Genomic DNA, 18,946 nt, shown 5'->3' with positions numbered 1-18,946 from the left:
ATACTCTTTTTATTTTATAAACTACAGGAAATTTTGAATTATTTTAAATGAAACCAGTGAAACATATATCTATCTCTGCTCTCTCAAAATAGTGTAAAATGTGAATAGCACATTTGTCAGATGATTGAAATATGAACCCAGTTTTACTTCTACACAAATCTTATACCTGAAATAAAGTGTCATAAACATCAAATTTAATTTATTAGAAAAGTTTCTTATAGATGAAAAAGGACTATGGATGGTCTGAAACATTGTCATCACGAGCCACATAATGTCATTTTTCCAACTATACATAAAAATAAAGCTGTGAATGATGATTTAGTTTTTAAAAAAAATAATTAAGCATAATGCTATGCCTACCTCAATATATTTCATTTATCTATACCTTATAGTATATTTATCTTTAAATGTGGAGTAGACTTTAATACAGAAGTACATAAAACATTTCATGTTCCTTATCAAGTAAGCAAGTCACACTGTCTTTAAATATAACAAAATCTAAGTTGAGATCCTGGATATTTTTTTATATGAACCAATAAAAACTTTTTACTGTTGGAAATGTTATCACTGTATTTCCTGAAAGCTTTTCTTGATACAGCAGCAAAAAATAAAATCTGTAGTAAAATCAAATCTTTATTGAAGTCATCCCCCAGCTTGGATATTTGACTTTTGCCTGGATATAAAGTCCACACTTTAGAGAAACATGAAAAGTACCTGAGAATATGTATGAAGCCACAGATGAGCCCAGATGGTGTTCTCATTTATACTTTACTCTGTGAAACTGTTTCTCAAGCCTGGTATGATTTGCAGCTGCATATAATGTCCCAATGAGCTTCATCTGTTCCACAACATTTTATTTTCTTAATGACTAAGCACTTTATGTGCCATTTGACTTTTGTGATGGAACTGATAGAAAAATGTAGTGTGTGTGTCTGTGTGTCTGTGTGTACAGACACACAGACACACACATTACACAAACATATATAGAAAACCAATCTTTTCTCAATTAACATACCAACCCAATTCCCATATGACCCCCCCCCACTACACACATGCACATATATATAGAAAACCAATGTTTTCTCAGTTAACATACCAACCCACTTCCCATATGACCCCCACACACACTACACACACACACACACACACACACACACACACAGAAAACCAATCTTTTCTCAATTAACATACCAACCCAGTTCCCATGCTCTCCTCTTATCCCTTTCTCTCCGCCTTAACCCTTAGACCCCACCCTCCCATCCATTCGTCAGAAAGGATAAGGCTTCCATGGGAGTCAAGAAAGTATAGCACATTGATTTGAGGCAGAACCAAGGATCTCCCCACTATATCTAGGCTGAACAAATTATCCTTTCTAAGAGATTGGGTTCCAAAATGCCAGTACAAGCAGTAGGGATAAATCCTACTATCACTGCCAGTGGCCCCACCATCTGCCCTAGCTATACAACTGTCACTCACATTCAGAGGGCCCAGTTTGGTCCTATGATGGTTTCTTTACCATCATGCCAGAATTGGTGAGCTCAGGTAAGCTGTTTTAGTGGGCATCTGCATTATGGTCTTGATCTCTTTGTTCATATTCTCACTCCTCCCTCTTTTAGCATAGACTTTGGAAGCTCAGCCTATTGCTTTGCTGTGGATCTCTGCCTCTGATTCCTTTAGTTGCTGTCTTAAGGTTTATGGTGACATTTAAGATAGTCATCAATTTGAATATAGGGAAAGACCAGTTCAGGCACCCTCTCCACTTTTGCTTAGGGTCTTAACTTGGGTCATCCTTGTGGATTCCTGGGAATTTCCCTAGTGCCAGGTTTCTTACTACCCCATATGACTCACTCAATCAAGATACATCTTTCCTTGCTCTCCATTCCTGTCCTTCTGCCTTCTCATCTGTGCCTTTCCCTCATGTTCTCCTCCCCATCCCCTTGTCACCTCCTCCTTCCATTCAGCCCTCCCTTCACCCAACCCCATGCTACCAATTTTCTCAGGAGATTTTGTCTATTTCCCCTTCCCAGGGGTATATATGTTTCTGTTATGATTCTCCTTGTTATTTAGCTTCTCTGGGGACATGGACTATAGGCTCGTTATCCATTGTTTTACTGCTAGTATCCACTCATGAGTGAATACATACCATGCTCATCTTTCTGGACCTAGGCTACCTTACTAAAGATGTTTTTCTAGTTCCAGCTATTTGCATGCAAATTTCAAGATGTCATTGTTTTTTATCACTGAGTAGTACTCCATTGTATAAATGTACCACAGTTTCTTTATCCATTATTTGGTTGAGGGTCATTTGGGATGTTTTGACATTCTGGTAATTACAAATAGTGCTTCTATGAACATAGTTAAACAAATTTCCTTGCAGTATGATTGAGCATCCTTTGGGTATATGCTCAATAGTGCATTTTCTGGGTCTTGAGGCACGTTGATTTCCAATTTTCTGAGAAATTGTCATACTGATATCCAAAGTGGACGTAAGAGTTTACATTTCCACCAGCTTTGGAGCTGTTTCCAGGGCTCTCCATTTGTCACTGGACAGCAATTTGGTATGCTCTTTCCTAAGAAGGCCCTCTTTCCATTACCATATTTACCAAGTTGCTTTTAGTCTTTGTATAAGGTTGATGCCTCATGGACTCTAATTCCACATTTCAGTATGGTATGTTCATTGCTATCACCCTTGTTTAGCTCAGTTTTGGTGGTCATGTAGGTGTGAATTTATGGCCATGGCTTCCTTTGTTACTAGGAGACACTATCTATTTCCCAGCAAACTCCCTGTTTTTCTGGGTCTTACAGTCTTTCCATCCTGTCTTCCAAAATGATACCCAAAAGTTAGGGGAGTATTTGTAAATGTATCCATTAGGACTGTCCTCCATAATTCTGGAGTTTGAATGGCTATGGTTTTCTGTAGTGTTCTCGGTCTGTTGTAAGAACTTTTGTTGATGGGAGTGCAGATCACACTTCTCTGTATATAATAACCAATATTTATAGATTGTTTGTAGTAAATTAGTGGTTGTAGATTTCCCTCCAGAACTAATTTGTAATATACACATTAATTCTTCTTATATCTACCAAAAGTATAATATAGGATTACATATATAAGTACATGTGTAAGTAAGGCTGACGATTAAAGGTAGGAAATTACATATAAAATACATTCAAGCACGAGTGTTTATGTGTATTTTTGAAAACATTTGCACATTATCATTTTACAGCTTCATTGGTTACTTTTCTTAGTGCTGGAACCAAATACCATAGAAGATATAATTTAAGGGAGGAAAGATATGTTTTGACTCAGGGTTTGCATAGGTGTAGGCTTTCATGGCAATGAAGGCTAGCCAAGGGAGTGTGAAGTCTGTGATTTCATTGTATCCACAGTCAGGGAGCAACAAGAGATACATGTGAGTTCAGCTTTATATTTTTATCCTCTTCCTTCTTTCATTTTATCCAGAATCCTGCTCCATGGAGTGTGAAGATCCACATTCAGAATTGTTCTAGCCTCAGTCAAATCTCTCAAAAATACCTTCACATCAAAGCACAGAAGTGTGTCTTCTAGGCAAATTCACAACCATCATCTACATGCCTTAGTGAAAAATCATTTGTCTTCAGAACATGTATTAAAATTCAGATGTTTAGTAACATGTACAAATTCTCTCTTCCCATTAGGTAGAAAATGATGAGCTGGGTTCACATACAGAGACAACGTGGGATCTAATGGCTGTCCCTGAGATTGCAGCCATGAATAAGGATGTAAATATGGTCTGACCTATGTTGATGGGCAGTTAAATCATGGACAGACTAAATGACCTACTTTGGACTGTCCTTCCAAAAGATGCTTCGCCTTTCCTCTTGAATGCACACTGAGCCTCTGTAGTCCACAAAGACAAGAAGGAGTGTGAACGGGAAGTGATCTTTACAATGAAAGTGACGAGCACATCTTGCATCTGCCCAGTCCTTGTGTGTCTCTGTTTCGTGCAGAGGTGTTATGGAACGGCTCACCACAGCTCCATCAAGGTGACCAGAAACCAAACCAAACACATTGAAGGGGAGACGGAAGTCCACCATCGTCCCAAGAGGGGATGGGTATGGAACCAGTTCTTTGTTTTAGAAGAACATATGGGACCAGATCCACAGTATGTTGGAAAAGTAAGTTTGTTTTGATTCCTTTGAGATTGCTTGTTATTTCTTCTTCTTTTGAGAAACTCTGTGATGAAATGAAGGTGAAGCTGGCAAATGAAGGAAAAATATCATGCGGTGTGTATTATAGAAAGCCGTTCCTTAAACTGCAAAAATCAAAATTATTGTGGAAAACAGGAACATCTCAGGTTACATCTGTTTTAAAAAGTGTTTCAAACATACTGAATTATGCATCTGCATTAATGCTGTCTTTTCCCTGTACTGGAAGTTTTTATTGGGCATGCAATCAAATACCTTTGTCCTTGATATCATAAAATTGTATCAAAATTCACAATTGTTCTAATCGGTCTATTGATATTGATTGCTACCTTTTTTGATTTTTCTTCTGGCTCATGGACATGATCTTAAATAATACTTTACCTCTTAACATTGAATAATTATTTCACTTGTTAAGTTGTATTCTTAAATTAGCTTGCTAAATTACATGAACATATTGCCTAATATTTATGAATAATTTATATGTTGCTATATATTCTATGTAGCTTAAAAGTGATTGAGATGTTGATTAAAATATCACAAAAGAATGTAGGTAGCAAATTATTAATAATGTCAGATCAACTTCCTTTTTCTTAAAAACAGAGTGCCATGTCAACATTTTGAGGAAACCATGTATTCATTATATGAGCTAGATTAGCCATACACCACCTCATTTTTAGAACAAAAATAAATGCAGTGGGAAAGTGTAATTCTGATTAATTGCTGATTTGTGGGAGCAGCTGTAATTTTGTCTGTTTAACACCCTTCAGACCAACAGCTAGCACGGAATTCAGAGCACTGACTGCAGCCTCAGCACCTTCCTTTTCCCCGAGTGGCTATTTACTCTTGTTTTATCACTACTGATTAAAAAAATAGTTCTTGATCCAAACCATGGTACTTACCTCATATGCAGACTGTGCAGGATCAGAAGCAATCAATAATGTGGCCCATCAGAGATTGGGATGCAGCTGTGCTATCTGTAGTATGTAGAAGTTGAGGGGGGTCTGTATACAAAACACCGAGAAAGACTTGAAACAATTCCGTGATATTCACATTCACATATCAAAATGAAACAAATGATTCATCTGCATGCATCGTGTTTTTACCACTCAATGTGTTCTAAGGAATGATAAGTGCATGAACATTAAAACATAGCATAGTGCATTGCAAATAATTTATTTATTATAAATTCTATATCCTTTTAATCTTTTAGTTTTTGAAATAGATATTAAAACAAGAGAAATAGTAAAAAATCATTCTTTGATGATACAACAATATAAAGGTACATAATTAACATGCATTTTACTATACATTCTATGAAAATCTGATGCTAATTTAAATCAATGCTAAATCAATAAAATTTTCTAGAAGAGGTGAACAAAGAATAGGTCATTTTTTTTGCTTCCTCTCGTGCATAATTAGGCTGAACAAAGATGATGCCTTAATGAAAGGATTGGTTCTACGTTACTTTCTCGAATATTGTGCCCCCTGATTTAAAGGTGAAATCTTCTAACTGATAAGGAGAGTTGAAGAATCATGGTGCTACCTACCAATTTTTGGTGACCCCAAAAGATGCTTCCATTTAGATACTCAACCACACTTATTTAGTTGCATATTATCTATGGCTACTTGGATGCAATTATGGCAGAATTGAGTAACTGTAGAACAAAAAAGGAACAAATTTGAAAATGTTCAGTATTGCCATTTACGGAAAATCTTTCTGAGTCAGGTTTTAGGTGCCTTCAAGGCACAGAAGACAGTTCTTAGATATTAATTCTTACATGAGGTATATATCCCAGTACTTTGTAACAATGTTAGTAGGTAGAATAACTAATACAATAGATGAAAACAACAATATCTTTAGTGAATGACTGTATTTTTCAATAAGAGAGATTTTGAAAGGTCATTGCCTTTTTCAGTTCTATCCCTAAAATTTTAATATCAATTTGTTAAGTACTAAGTAACTGGAGTTGTATGTTTTACTATTATTGAATGCAATTATGGAATAAGTATTATATGTAGATGTAATTCAATATTTATACTCACAAATATCTTTCTGAAGTAGGATTCTGATTCATGAATATACCAAATTTTGTATAACTGTAGATCTTCTTGCTTAGGGGGTAGAATATGTTAACCTTAAATAGTAATAAATAGAAGTGGCTGTCTGAATAGGTATGCCACAGATAAATTTACAGGGTGTGAAATTTTTAAAATGCATTAATATTTTAGATGGGAACTTCTGTGTTATTTTTAATTTCACATACTGTATTTAGATGATAGTATCATTTTTATTGACTTTATTTCTTAACTTAGTATTTTTTCCTTTTTTTTATGTTCCCTCCCATTTTTTGAAATAGAGTATTTTTAGCATAATGTATTCTGTTTATGTTTTACCTTTACTCTACTACATTCAGTTCCTCCTTTCTTTTCCCATCCTGATCCATCCACTTTCTGTCTCTCATTAGAAAACAATCAGAATTCTAAGGAATAATAAAAAAAATATTGAGATAAAATAAAAGCTAATTCATTAAGCTCATTTATATATGTTATCATCTATATAATACATATATTGAGGCCTTATATTCTAAAATACTTTAAAATTTCATATATATTCCTGTATCTACCTGCGCTTTTGCCTCACTCACCTATCCTATATCACCTTCAAAAATCCTCCTACCAAACTTTTTTTTCCTCCTCCTCCTTCTCATATACTTCTTCCATCATGATCCTCTGAATCCAACTACTGCTCCCCCATCTCATATTAGCCGTGCTAATAGTTGGTTTAATTATAGGTGATATATACATTGATCTGGAGCCATCCACATGATCATGGGGAAGCTAGCTAATTCTTTAAAAATAAGACGGATCGTGAGGCGAACGTGATAACCACTACACTACAGTACTGGCTTTGGGGGAGCCTAGGCAGTTTGGATGCTCACCTTAGGAGACCTGGATAGAGGTGGGCGGTCCTTGGGCTTCCCACAGGTCAGGGAACTCTGATTGCTCTTCGAGCACATGAGGGAGGGGGGCTTGTTCGGGGGAGGGGGAGGGAAATGGGAGGCGGTTGCGGGGAGGAGGCAGAAATCCTTAATAAATAAATAAATTTAAAAAAAAAAAGAACTTCATGAAGCTACAGATTCCCTTCCCAGAACACGCTCCTAGACTACACCTAACAATTTCCATAATTTCAGGAAATCTAAAGCACAATCAAAGGACATCAATTAAAAATGACTGGCCAACAAAAAAAAAAAAAAAAAGACTGATCCTTCCTTCATGAGTAGCAATCACCTGCCAGTATAGCCTTTTTTGATTTAAGTCAGGGATTGAGACTGGCAAATATTCTAGAAGGAATTTAGCTGTCTTTGTCTTGGATAGGTCTTATTCAGTAGACCACAGAAGCTGTGAGCTGATGACTGTGGTAGCCCTGCCATGTCCAGAGATAGCATTTCATAGTGTTCCTTGTCCTTCTGTTGCTCTTGTGTTCCTAATTGTTCCTCAGTCTTTCAGGTGTGGCAAAGATATACAGTTTAATGCTGTGCATTCAGTCTTTCATTCTCAGAATGGAACACAGTTAAACATCTCTCCATTGACCCCTGCCCACTGCAAAAAAAAAGAAGCTTATCTGACTGAAGTACAGAGAATCCCAGGTCAATGGCATGAGTACAATATTTAAAAGAAAACTTGAGACTATCACTATTTAGCAAAATAATATTAGCAAATACTATCCTAAAGACTATGACCTCCTGTCATGGAGTTTAACCATTATTGGAGTACCAGGATTGAAATTTCTTCTTCTGTAAAGGCTTCAGATATAGTGTGGAAGCTCTTATCTTTCCCATAACAATCCTGTCATTATTGCACTAATGACCATATCTTGCCACACTGGTAAGTTTTGTAGCACGGATAGTCTAGTTTGGAATCTGACCACTGTTCTTTTTTTCTTTTTCTTTTCTCTGCTTAGCATGTACATCAGCTTGCAAGATAGTTCTTAAAGATGGATTTTTTTTCTCATCAATTGAAGTTAAGGTCTCTAAACCATATATTCAAAGACATGGTGTCTTGAGCATTAAGGTCTTACAATAGTGTTATTGTTGGTAATCAAGGTCAAATAGCTTGTGTTGTTTGGAGACTTATGAGGTTCTTTTTCCCGCTTTGGTTTTTCAAGACAACTAGCTTATGCTTCCCAAATGCAGGGAATAAAAAGATGTGTGCTACCACATCTGCTAAAAGTTTCTTTCAACATAATTTGCTTGATTTATTTCTAGTTTCATGATGAGAACTAGAGTTAAACTGTTCCTTTTATTTTCTGGATTAAATACAAAAGGATACATTTTTAAAATTCCATCTGCTTTTGTTTGCCCTTTCTCTTATCCATGATCACTTATAATGTAATTTGTACTACTTTTGATTTATTTTTTACTGAATTATTGTAAATCATGCATTTGATTGTCAAGTCTGATTTTTCAAATTTATTTATTTTTCTTGGCAGTTCCATTGTCATATTTCTTATGGATCTTCTCTCTCTTTTTCTAGATTTGATAGCTGTACAACTTTAAAGTTTTGGTTTTCTGAGAAATGCAAAGAACGACTCATCTTTTTATCTCAACAAACACATTATTTGATACATGAAATCAAACATTTTTAATATGTTCTGTTTTTTTAAAGTTTAATATAAAAAGCAACCCTACTGAAAAAATAAACAAATATTCATCAGAGAAGAAAATTTAGGTTGTTGATGTGATATTAATTTACCACCAATATTAACAAATACATCACAAACAATTTTAACTCAAATGATAGCAAAATTTACTAAATAGTTTTTGTTTGATATGGAAGTCAGGTTTTCTTCCTTAGGGTTTTATTGCTGTGAGAGATACCATGACCAAGGAAACTGTTTTAAGAAAACAAAAAACCTTAATTGGGGCTAGCTTACATTTCAGAGGATTTGTCCATTATCATCGTGGCAGGTGGCATGCAAGCTTACAGGGTGCTGCAAAGAAGCTGGGAGTTGTAAATCTTGATCCCTTGGCAGTGTCAGGAATCTGTGACACTGGGCATAGACCTCAAAGCTCACTCCCACAGTAACATCCTTCCTCTGACAAGGCTACATCTCTTAATAGTACCACTAACAAATGGGGGCCATTTTCTTTCAAATGAGCGCACAGATGCTATGACTTTTAGATAATATTGATCCTAGGCCCTTATGCTATTGAATCCATCTTCATGAGCATATGTACTTTCAGTTTGATGTAATTATGACTTCTCCTGCATCAAGGATTGCATTACACAAAGAAGTTTTTTTTATGTTTTTATTTTCTGCAAAATTCTACTTATTTATATCTGCTTACAATAACTTGCCTGATGTCAGACTTCTCTAGAAGTGTGAACTAGTACCAACTAATTTGGGCTGAAACAAGTGTTCCTTTTTTGTCTCTTGTGGTTTGCTTCCCAAAGGTCCTGATCCTTGCAGGGACCTCCACATCAAACAAACACAGTTTTTTGCATAGAAATCATATCTCTCCAGAAGGGCTAATGCCTGTATTGACCAAAAGCTGGTATTACAAATATAAACTCACGCCTACCTTATTTTATTCCTTTTGATGAAGTGAATATTTGAATAAATATATAGGACCTCTTGTAATAAAGACAATTAATTAACAACTTAATTTTTCAAGCGTAGTATTTTATAAACTGTGTGGTATAATGTGGTCTGGTATCACAGCTTCACATGTTTTTGTAATACATGTTCAGTTTTCTGTTATAAATTAGAAAAGACTAGGGAGCAACTGTAAATTGGCATTCTTGATTTCTCTACTACTTAAGAGGTTGGTCTTTGTGACTCCATTGAACAGAATTGACTATGCACAAAAACAAAGGTATATTTAAAAAGGCAATTGCTAGGACTATTTTTTAAATGTTACCATTAAAATGATGGATAAATCTTTGCGTTCAAAGATTCTTGAATTGATAGAAAACAAGACTGGCAAATTGCATTTGTAGGAAAGGAAGTAGTTGGCTCCAGTAGAATTTTAGGAATTGAATACCAAATGCTATTATTCAAGTACTCTGCAAGCCCAACCTGGCACCTGCCATTGCCACAGAATGACAAGCAACAGCTTGGCAATTCTGAATTAATTACTGGCAAGGTACCTCAATTACTTCCGTGAGTTATTGCAGTTTAAAAACACTTTATGTATTTATTTGTTTGCACATTATATTTTAGGCTGGAGAAATGTCTTAGAAGTTGAGAACACTTTCTGCTTGTTGTTCCAGCACCCACTTCAAGATACTCATGATTGCTTATAAGTCTACCATCAGGTGATCTGACACCCTATTCTATTCTCTTTGGACACCCACATACATACACATCACACAGATAATTGTGTGCATTGCCCTGTATCATATTTACTAAGTACAAAAATTTACGGAACATTTGAAATATATTTGGTGCTCAGTGAAAATAAGAAATAAATACATATATATTTATTTATAATTGGCTATTTCTAATTAGCTATTGAAAGAAGTACATCAATCTATTTTAGTAATCAGAATAATTTGTTATTTTCCATACCAAAAAAATTACATCTGAGTAATTTGAAATTTATATAGTTACTGCTTGTTGTCACAAACCATATTGGAGAGTGTAGAGTCTAACTAAGCAGAGGGTAAACATAATCACATTTAGAAACTGTTTATTTGAAATATCATAAGTCAATGATAGTCATATATTCTCAGACACATGTTTAATAAGTTAAATCTTAGACCTGAAACTTACAACTTACTTGAAACTTACTTACTTTCTTTCTTCCTTCCTTCCTTCCTTCCTTTCTTTCTTTCTTTCTTTCTTTCTTTCTTTCTTTCTTTCTTTCTTTCATTTTTCACATGAGAGAAAACATGGATGTTTGTTAGCATCTAGATAAATTGTCTACATTGGTGATCTCTAAATTCATTTTTTTTTGCTCAAAGCTATCAATTTTGTTTTCTATATGTTCTCTCATTCTTTCTATAATCTTGAAATAGAATGCAAGAATCCAAGCATGGAGGGTAAGTGCCCTGCTCTCTAGGCACAGTAGGTTGAATTTTACAATTTTATGTTGACGCTGAAAGGCTACTTGAGTAACACGGTAATATGCAATAAAACACATCACTATTACCTTCCTATTCTCATCATAAATAATTCTCTTATTTATCCATGCCATATTTTTCTTAAATATTTGTCTGTTGACAAGAACTGCACTGATTTCGTGGTCTGGCTAATGTGAGAAAGGCCACAGTATAGTAATGCAGGTTCTCCTCTACCTGTTCTTTCACTTTCTTTTATCTGAGCACAATCTTAATAATAGCATATCTGAAGTATGCAATATTATTTTTAATTGAAAATAGATTTTTTCATACAACATATTTTCTGATATTTTTATTGAAAATCGAATCTTTCCTCATAGAATACATCCTAGCTGCATTTTATTATTGTCCACATTCCCCAGATCCCTGCCACCTCGCCCCTCACCCAGAGCCACTGTTTTCTGCTTCCCTTCAGAAAGCAGGATGCTTCCAAGTGATAAGAACCAAATCTGACAAAGCAGGATACAATAAGAAAAAGAAAAAGCTTTTATATCAAGGCGTGACAAGGCAGCCCAGTGGGAGGAAAGAGTTCCAAGAGCAGGCAAGAGTCACAGACTCTAGGTGGATTTTTGTGCCCCACCAGCCAGCCCCCAAGTAACCATATGGAAACTTATTATTGATTGTGGAAGTATGACTGGTCGCTTAGGCTTTGTACTAGCTGCTTTTATAACTTAACCTCTTTTAGTTAATGCATGTGGTACCCACTCTGTCCATCCTGTTTTCCTCAGCAGCTGACTCATGGCTTTGCCCTCTTCCCAGTATTTCGTAAGCTCTGAAAACCCTGCCTTTCTATTGGCTGTTTAGCTTTTCATTAAACCAATCACAATGACGTATCTTCACACAGTGTAAAGTAATATTTCACTACAAGAGGCACCCCCACTCCCACTGTTAGGAGTCCTAAAAAAACTAAAGCAAGCAAATAGCACATTTAGGAAGACCCAGGCCTGCCTTTTTCTCAGTCTCTGGACCTGCTTCCATCTGATAAGGTATGGAGAAGGTACAGGTCTACGCGTTTAGCAAGAATATCAAATATTTCGTCTCTCTCTCTCTCTCTCTCTCTCTCTCTCTCTCTCTCTCTCTCTCTCTCTCTCTCTCTCTCTCTCTTCTTTGGCTGCTTCCTGGCTATCCAGGAAGAGTAGGGCATGGCTTTCTTTCATTCTGTTGGTCTCAAGTTAAATCTGACCATTATTGGTTGCTCCCACAAGTATCATGCCATCGTTTCCCAGGGTATCGTGTAGGCAGGAAAGATTGTAGATGGAGGATTTTTTGGCTGCATTGATGTCCAGGCTTTTCTTTCTGTAACCTGAAGATTGTCTTCCTATACCAAAGTGATTAGAATGTTTTGTGACGGCTCCATGTTCAATGAGCTGTGGGAATGTTGTATTCCCCTTGTTCAATGCCTTCCAAGTCCCCTCTACTTCCATACCAATGCAAATCCATACCCTTTCTTTCTCTCAGAGAACAAACAAACCATATGAAAATTAGAACAAAATGAAATATCAGACAAGCAAACCAGAATAGAACAAGAGATAGAGAGAGCTGGCATAGGCATAAGAAACATATAGAGATACACACACACACACACACACACACACACACACACACACATTCGCACGCATATAAATCTCATTAAACCCAAAATTGAAAACATAATATAACATTTTATTTTTATTTCTAGTTTTATATGGAAAGTTTCCAGCTATTTCAGCAATTACAATGTTAATAGTGTATAGTAATTATCTTTCTATTTATCATCCTTAACATATTCTGGTTTTGTAAATTTTATCTCTATAACATATTTCTTCTTTATTCTAGTAAGTTTAAACTCTTCCCCATATATCTTTGATGACCCACTCTTCTTCAACATCTTTGTTTTATATGTATTTCTAAATGATTTGGTGCTGGTTGTTTCTTATCCTTTCCAGTTTTATCCCATTACAGTCTGATAAGATAGAAGAGATATTTTCTATTCATTGCATTTGACTTGGAAATTTTAATGAACTAAAATATGATAAAGGTAAAGTACAATAAAAATTATCTCTACTTTAGAAAAATACTTGTATTCTGTAACTGTTGGGTGGAATAATATGTAATTGTTTGTTATATCAATATGCTTCATAGTGCAATTAGACTCTGGATCTTCTTCTTTGATTATGTTCATTTAAGTGGCCTCTCTAATGTTGAGAATAACTGGTTAGAGGGCCCAATTATTGTCTGCGGATCCAACTGATCTTTTAACTGCTGTGGTGTTTGCTTCATGAAGTAGTGTACTGGCAGCTGTGCTGTTTCACATATGACAACCAACAAATAGGTGACTGGTGAAGATGCTTTCCATGCCTTGAGGAAAGTCTGAGCTATGTCAATGTGTGCCAGAAATATCTTTCCTAATTTTGATTAATTTTCTCATAAAGTGTAATATGTTAGACATTAATAAAACTATGCTTTTTTCCTTTTAGATTTTTTTCTTTTTTTCTTTTTTATTTTTTTTAATTTATTTATTTATTAAAGATTTCTGGCTCTTCCCTACCACCGCTTCCCATTTCCCTCCCCCTCCTCCAATCAATTCCCCCTCCCTCGTCAGCCCAAAGAGCAAGCAGGGTTCTCTGCCCTGTGGAAAGTCCAAGGACCACCCACCTCCATCCAGGTCTAGTAATGTGAGCATCCAAACTGCCTAGGCTCCCCCAAAGCCAGTATGTGCAGTAGGATCAAAAACCCATTGCCAATGTTCTTGAGTTCTCAGTAGTCCTCATTGTCCACTATGTTCAGCAAGTCCGGTTTTATCCCAGGCTTATTCAGACCCAGGCCAGATGGCCTTGGTGAATTCCTGATAGAACATCCCCATTGTCTCAGTGTGTGGGTGCACCACTCGTGGTCTTGAGTTCCTTGCTCGTGTTCTCTGTCCTTTTGCTCCTGATTTGGACCTTGAGATTTCTGTCCGGTGCTCCAATATGGGTCTCTGTCTCTGTCTCCTTTCATCGCCTGATGAAGGTTAATATTCAGGAGGATGCCTATATGTTTTTCTTTGGGTTCTCCTTATTTAGTTTCTCTAGGATCACTAATTAAGGCTCAATGACCTTTGTTTATGGCTAGAAACCAAATATGAGTGAGTACATCCCATGTTCCTCTTTTTGGGTCTGGCTTACCTCACTCAGGATAGTGTTTTCTATTTCCATTCATTTGCATGCAAAATTCATAAAGTCCTTGTTTTTTACTGCTGAGTAGTACTCTAATATGTATATATTCCATACTTTCTTCATCCATTCTTCCATTGAAGGGCATCTAGGTTGTTTCCAGCTTCTGGCTATTACAAACAATGCTGCTATGAACATAGTAGAGCATATACTTTTGTTGTATGATAAGGCCTCTCTTGGGTATATTCCCAAGAGTCGTATTGCTGGGTCCAGGGGTAGGTTGATCCCGAAAATTTCCTGAGAAACCGCCACACTGCTTTCCAAAGTGGTTGGACAAATTTGCATTCCCACCAGCAATGGATGAGTGTACCCCTTTCTCCACAATCTCTCCAGCAAAGGCTATCATTGGTGTTTTTTATTTTAGTCATTCTGACAGGTGCAAGATGGCATCTTAAAGTTGTCTTGATTTGCATTTCCCTGATCGCTAAAGAAGTTGAGCATGGCCTTAAGTGTCTTTTGGCCATTTGAACTTCTTCTGTTGAGAATTCTCTGTTCAGCTCAGTGCCCCATTTTATAATTGGGTTTATTAGCCTTTTACAGTCTAGTTTCTTGAGTTCTTTATATATTTTGGAGATCAGACCTTTGTCAGTTGCGGGTTGGTGAAGATCTTCTCCCAGTCAGTGGGTTGCCTTTCTGTCTTAGTGACAGTGTCCTTTGCTTTACAGAAGCTTCTCAGTCTCAGGAGGTCCCATTTATTCAATGAGGCCCTTAATGTCTGTGCTGCTGGGGTTATACGTAAGAAGTTTTCTCCTGTGCCCATGTGTTGTAGAGTACTTCCCACTTTCTCTTCTATCAGGTTCAGTGTGTTCAGACTGATATTGAGGTCTTTAATCCATTTGCCCAACATTCTCTTAGATTTATGATTTACTATACTATTCTAAGGTTCTTATATCTCTGCTAAGTATTAAAAATAACTCTGAGTGATGTACTAATATTCATTTATTTACTTATTTATTTTGTACTGACATTCCACGGCAATAAAATTTTTGTTGAAAGCCTGGTTTATTATGTTGAGTTTCCTCTTGTATTTGATTTGGAATTTTTTTTACATGTTTATTCATTTAGGTATTTTTATGTATATATGTGAGTTATATATGTGGGGAATGTATGTGATACATGTGAATGTGCAGGTATATGCACCTGTGTTCAGGAATGGGGAGGCCAGGGAAGGACAAGTGCATTCTTGTGATGTTCTCAGTCTTATCTCTTTGAAGGAGGGTTTCTTGCTAACTGCATACTGTGTTGAGAACCATGACATGCACAATGTAAATCATATTTGTTTTGTCTTGTCTACTGCTGCCTGGGGGACAAGCCGCCAGCAGCACAGTGTTCAAAAGGAATCCATGATGTCGGCATGTACTAGGACTTCTCTACCTGAGGGGGTTGGGTTCGGGTAAAGATGCTCACACATTCTCTTCATAGTTTTCATCTTTATTCTATGTTCTTCTGGATTTTTTCTAGTGTATACTTTTTTTCTATAGGTTATGTACTCAAACAATTTTTTTTCAGGCAATATGGGCATTGCAGTGTGGTTGCATTTTGATTTTCAAGTGAATGAGTACAATGAATACAAAACAAACAGATTTTGCATAGCCCTTACATGATTAAGCATTTTACACATGACAGGTTAAAAAAAAAACTATCCGAGGAACACACATACATACATACTCCCAGATACCTGTTATAGATAAACCATGTAAGCAAGCAAGATTTTTTTTCAGTCAGGTCTTTTACTGGCTGGCTGCATTTTGCAGTTACACAGAAAGGGCTAATCACTTTACTACTTATCTTGCAAAGTAATCTTATAAGAAATCTTAAAGGAATCCCAAACCAAACTTTTTATGTATGAAAAAGAATTAATTGGCTCTACTTTAAATCTTTACAATACATACCCACTTATCAATAGTTTTTATAACAGGAGATTGATGGGTACAAGTAACTAATCATTACCTTTCTCAATTAATTCTAGCAAGAAAAGTGCCTCAACTAGTAATAATGGGCTGCTTTGTTCTTTTTCCTGACCTTAACAAGTACTGCATTCAACTATTTGCCATTCGAAAACTGTAGATGGTCTCCTGGGGTTTTCTTTTTTCCTCAAAGCTACTTGACAAAAATATCTTAGTCAAAGTTATTTTCAAAACTTTATTTCAGTAGTGATGCACTCTGAAACCTGTGAACACATCCTCCGAAATTAAAGTTATAAGAATTTTAGCTAGTTGGTCTAACAAGGACTCAATTGTTCCTCTTAATCATTAACCTAAGCCACAGGCTATATAGCTCTTTAATAAAAACTCAAGTGTTGTAGCAGTGTGACACTTCCTTGTTTTAATTTTAATCATCAAAACTCTACTTAAATTATTATCATCAATTAGACAGTAAAGCAAGAGAAGAAATCATCTTTATGGTAATCCACAGGTAAAAATGCCCAGTAGAATGGAACGTTTTTATGAGATAAACACACTACATTACAGGCAGTGGGGATCTCCCCACACCCATTCACACTATGCCAGGTACCATAGGAAGCTAGCAGCAACAAATATGTAAAGGCACAGCAGAAACAAAAGACATTCCAAGGTCTGAGGTCTAGGGCTCTTAGCTTTCTGAGACTTGCCCATCAGTTTCCTCCAGGTGGGCTGACACCTTGAAATTCAGTTGCCACCTGCTGCTCTTCTGACACAGCTGTAATCACTTGTTTCTGTGTGCTGCTTGCTATTAAGTGAAGTACGCAAATAAGACCTTCAGTCATACCTGTGGGGGCTAAGCTACCATATAGAACATCTTTTCTTCTCATCTATTCATTAATTATTGATCAGGGTTGAGACAGAGTTAAATCCAGGCGAGACTGAGGCATATTTTTCTAGCTGTAAATTATACAGCTTAGAAGAAATACATTCAGCTAAAAAGATTACAGGCAGGACTGGGATCAATCCATGATCTCATTTGTAAAGAATAAATTTAATAGTTTCAACAACACAAAATGTAAACAGACAAGAAAAAAAAAAACTACAGCACTAACCAGCTGACAGTAATTACCATAGCACCAACAGCAAAGAGGAGAGAAATTAAAAAGTGAAAATAGAGAATAAGCTAAAACAACACTAAATAACATGGAAATCAATAGAAATAGAAAAGAGTGTGGCATGCATGTCTGTTTTACAATTATTCTGGAAACATTAAACAGGAAGATAGAGTTGAAACCTACTATTTGAAATAGATTGAACACCTTCTTGTATAATATGGAAGACAAAATTGGAAAGAGAATGAGAGAGGGAGGGAGGGAGGGAAGGAGAGAGCGAGAGAATTTTGCATAGCCCTTACATGATTAAACATTTTACATATGACAGGTTAAAAAAAAACTATCCAAAGAACACACATACATACATAGCCCAGCTACCTGTTATAGATAAACCATGTAAATAAGCAAGATATTTTTTCAGTCAGGTCTTTTATGTGCTGAGAGAGAGAGAGAGAGAGAGCTAGAGAGAGAAAGAGAGAGAGAGAGAGAGAGAGAGAGAGAGAGAGAGAGAGAGAGAGAGAGGTGATGCCCCATAAGCTCTCAGAATCATAGGGACTGTCAACATTTCATTTTCTTCTTTTCTTACTGCCATTGTGCCATGATACGCTATGTCCTGGGTTTTGTTTCCTATTTCATGATTTCTCTGTGGAAAACTTCACACCTGTATGGCTTTATAATGTTCTTTTGGTGTTAACATTTGATAACTCTGAGTGAAATGGTTATAGTTCGCCAAACATTTTCTATTTCAAATGTTCAAATACGTTGGTTTTAGATCTTGTACACTGTTGCATTTTTTGGTTCATTTTATGTTCATTTTTCTGTATATCACTTCATAGCATATCCGTTTCTTTCTCTTCATTTGTATTCCTATGAACCATTGCCATTCCTTTATATAAAGAGTAAGGTTTGTCAGTCTCCATTTAAGGATGTATTTTTAAATTATTACATATAATATACCAACTACAGTTCTCTCTTCATCCTCTCCCCCCACACACTTCTCATTTACTCCTCAGAGAGGGTAATGCCTCCTACTGGGAGTCAACAAAGCCTGGCATATGAAGTTGATGGAGGGCCAAGCCCAGCTCCCCTGCATGGTATCCCACCTTAAACTACAAAATGGGCTCCAAAAGGTCAGTTCATGCACCAGGGACAAATCCTGATCCCATTGCCAGGAGCCCCACAGAAAGACAAAGCAACACAATTGTCAACAACATTCAACAGGCCTAGATCAGTCCCTGGCAGGCTCCTCAGCTGTCAGTCAAGTGTCTACGAACTATCACTAACTCTGATCAGCTGTCTCTGTGGGTTACCCCATAATTATCTTGATCCTAGTTGTTCATAAAATCCTTCCTCCCTCTCTTCAACTGAACTCCAGGCGCTCCACTGAGTGGCTGGCTGCATTTGCTTCCATCAGTTAGTGGATGAAGGTTGT

The 18,946-nt window shown here is 36.4% G+C and overlaps 1 protein-coding gene across 4 annotated transcripts in view; it reads left to right on the top strand.

Annotated features, from left to right (window-relative positions):
- Positions 1-18,946, top strand: part of Cdh18 (cadherin 18) — a 739,086-nt gene that overhangs the window by 505,606 nt on the left and 214,534 nt on the right. For all 4 annotated transcript variants that reach the window (XM_075975833.1, XM_075975835.1, XM_075975834.1 and 1 more), the window contains one exon: positions 3,676-4,155. In XM_075975833.1, coding sequence (XP_075831948.1) covers positions 3,928-4,155 — 228 coding nt within the window. In that variant the 5' untranslated portion in view covers positions 3,676-3,927. The remainder of the gene's footprint in view (positions 1-3,675; positions 4,156-18,946) is intronic.

The sequence above is a fragment of the Microtus pennsylvanicus genome, chromosome 6, assembly GCF_037038515.1.
Source record: "Microtus pennsylvanicus isolate mMicPen1 chromosome 6, mMicPen1.hap1, whole genome shotgun sequence".
Classification (NCBI taxonomy): Eukaryota; Metazoa; Chordata; class Mammalia; order Rodentia; family Cricetidae; genus Microtus; species Microtus pennsylvanicus.
Note: the sequence above shows the minus strand (reverse complement) of the source record. Positions and strands in the feature narration are given on the sequence as shown.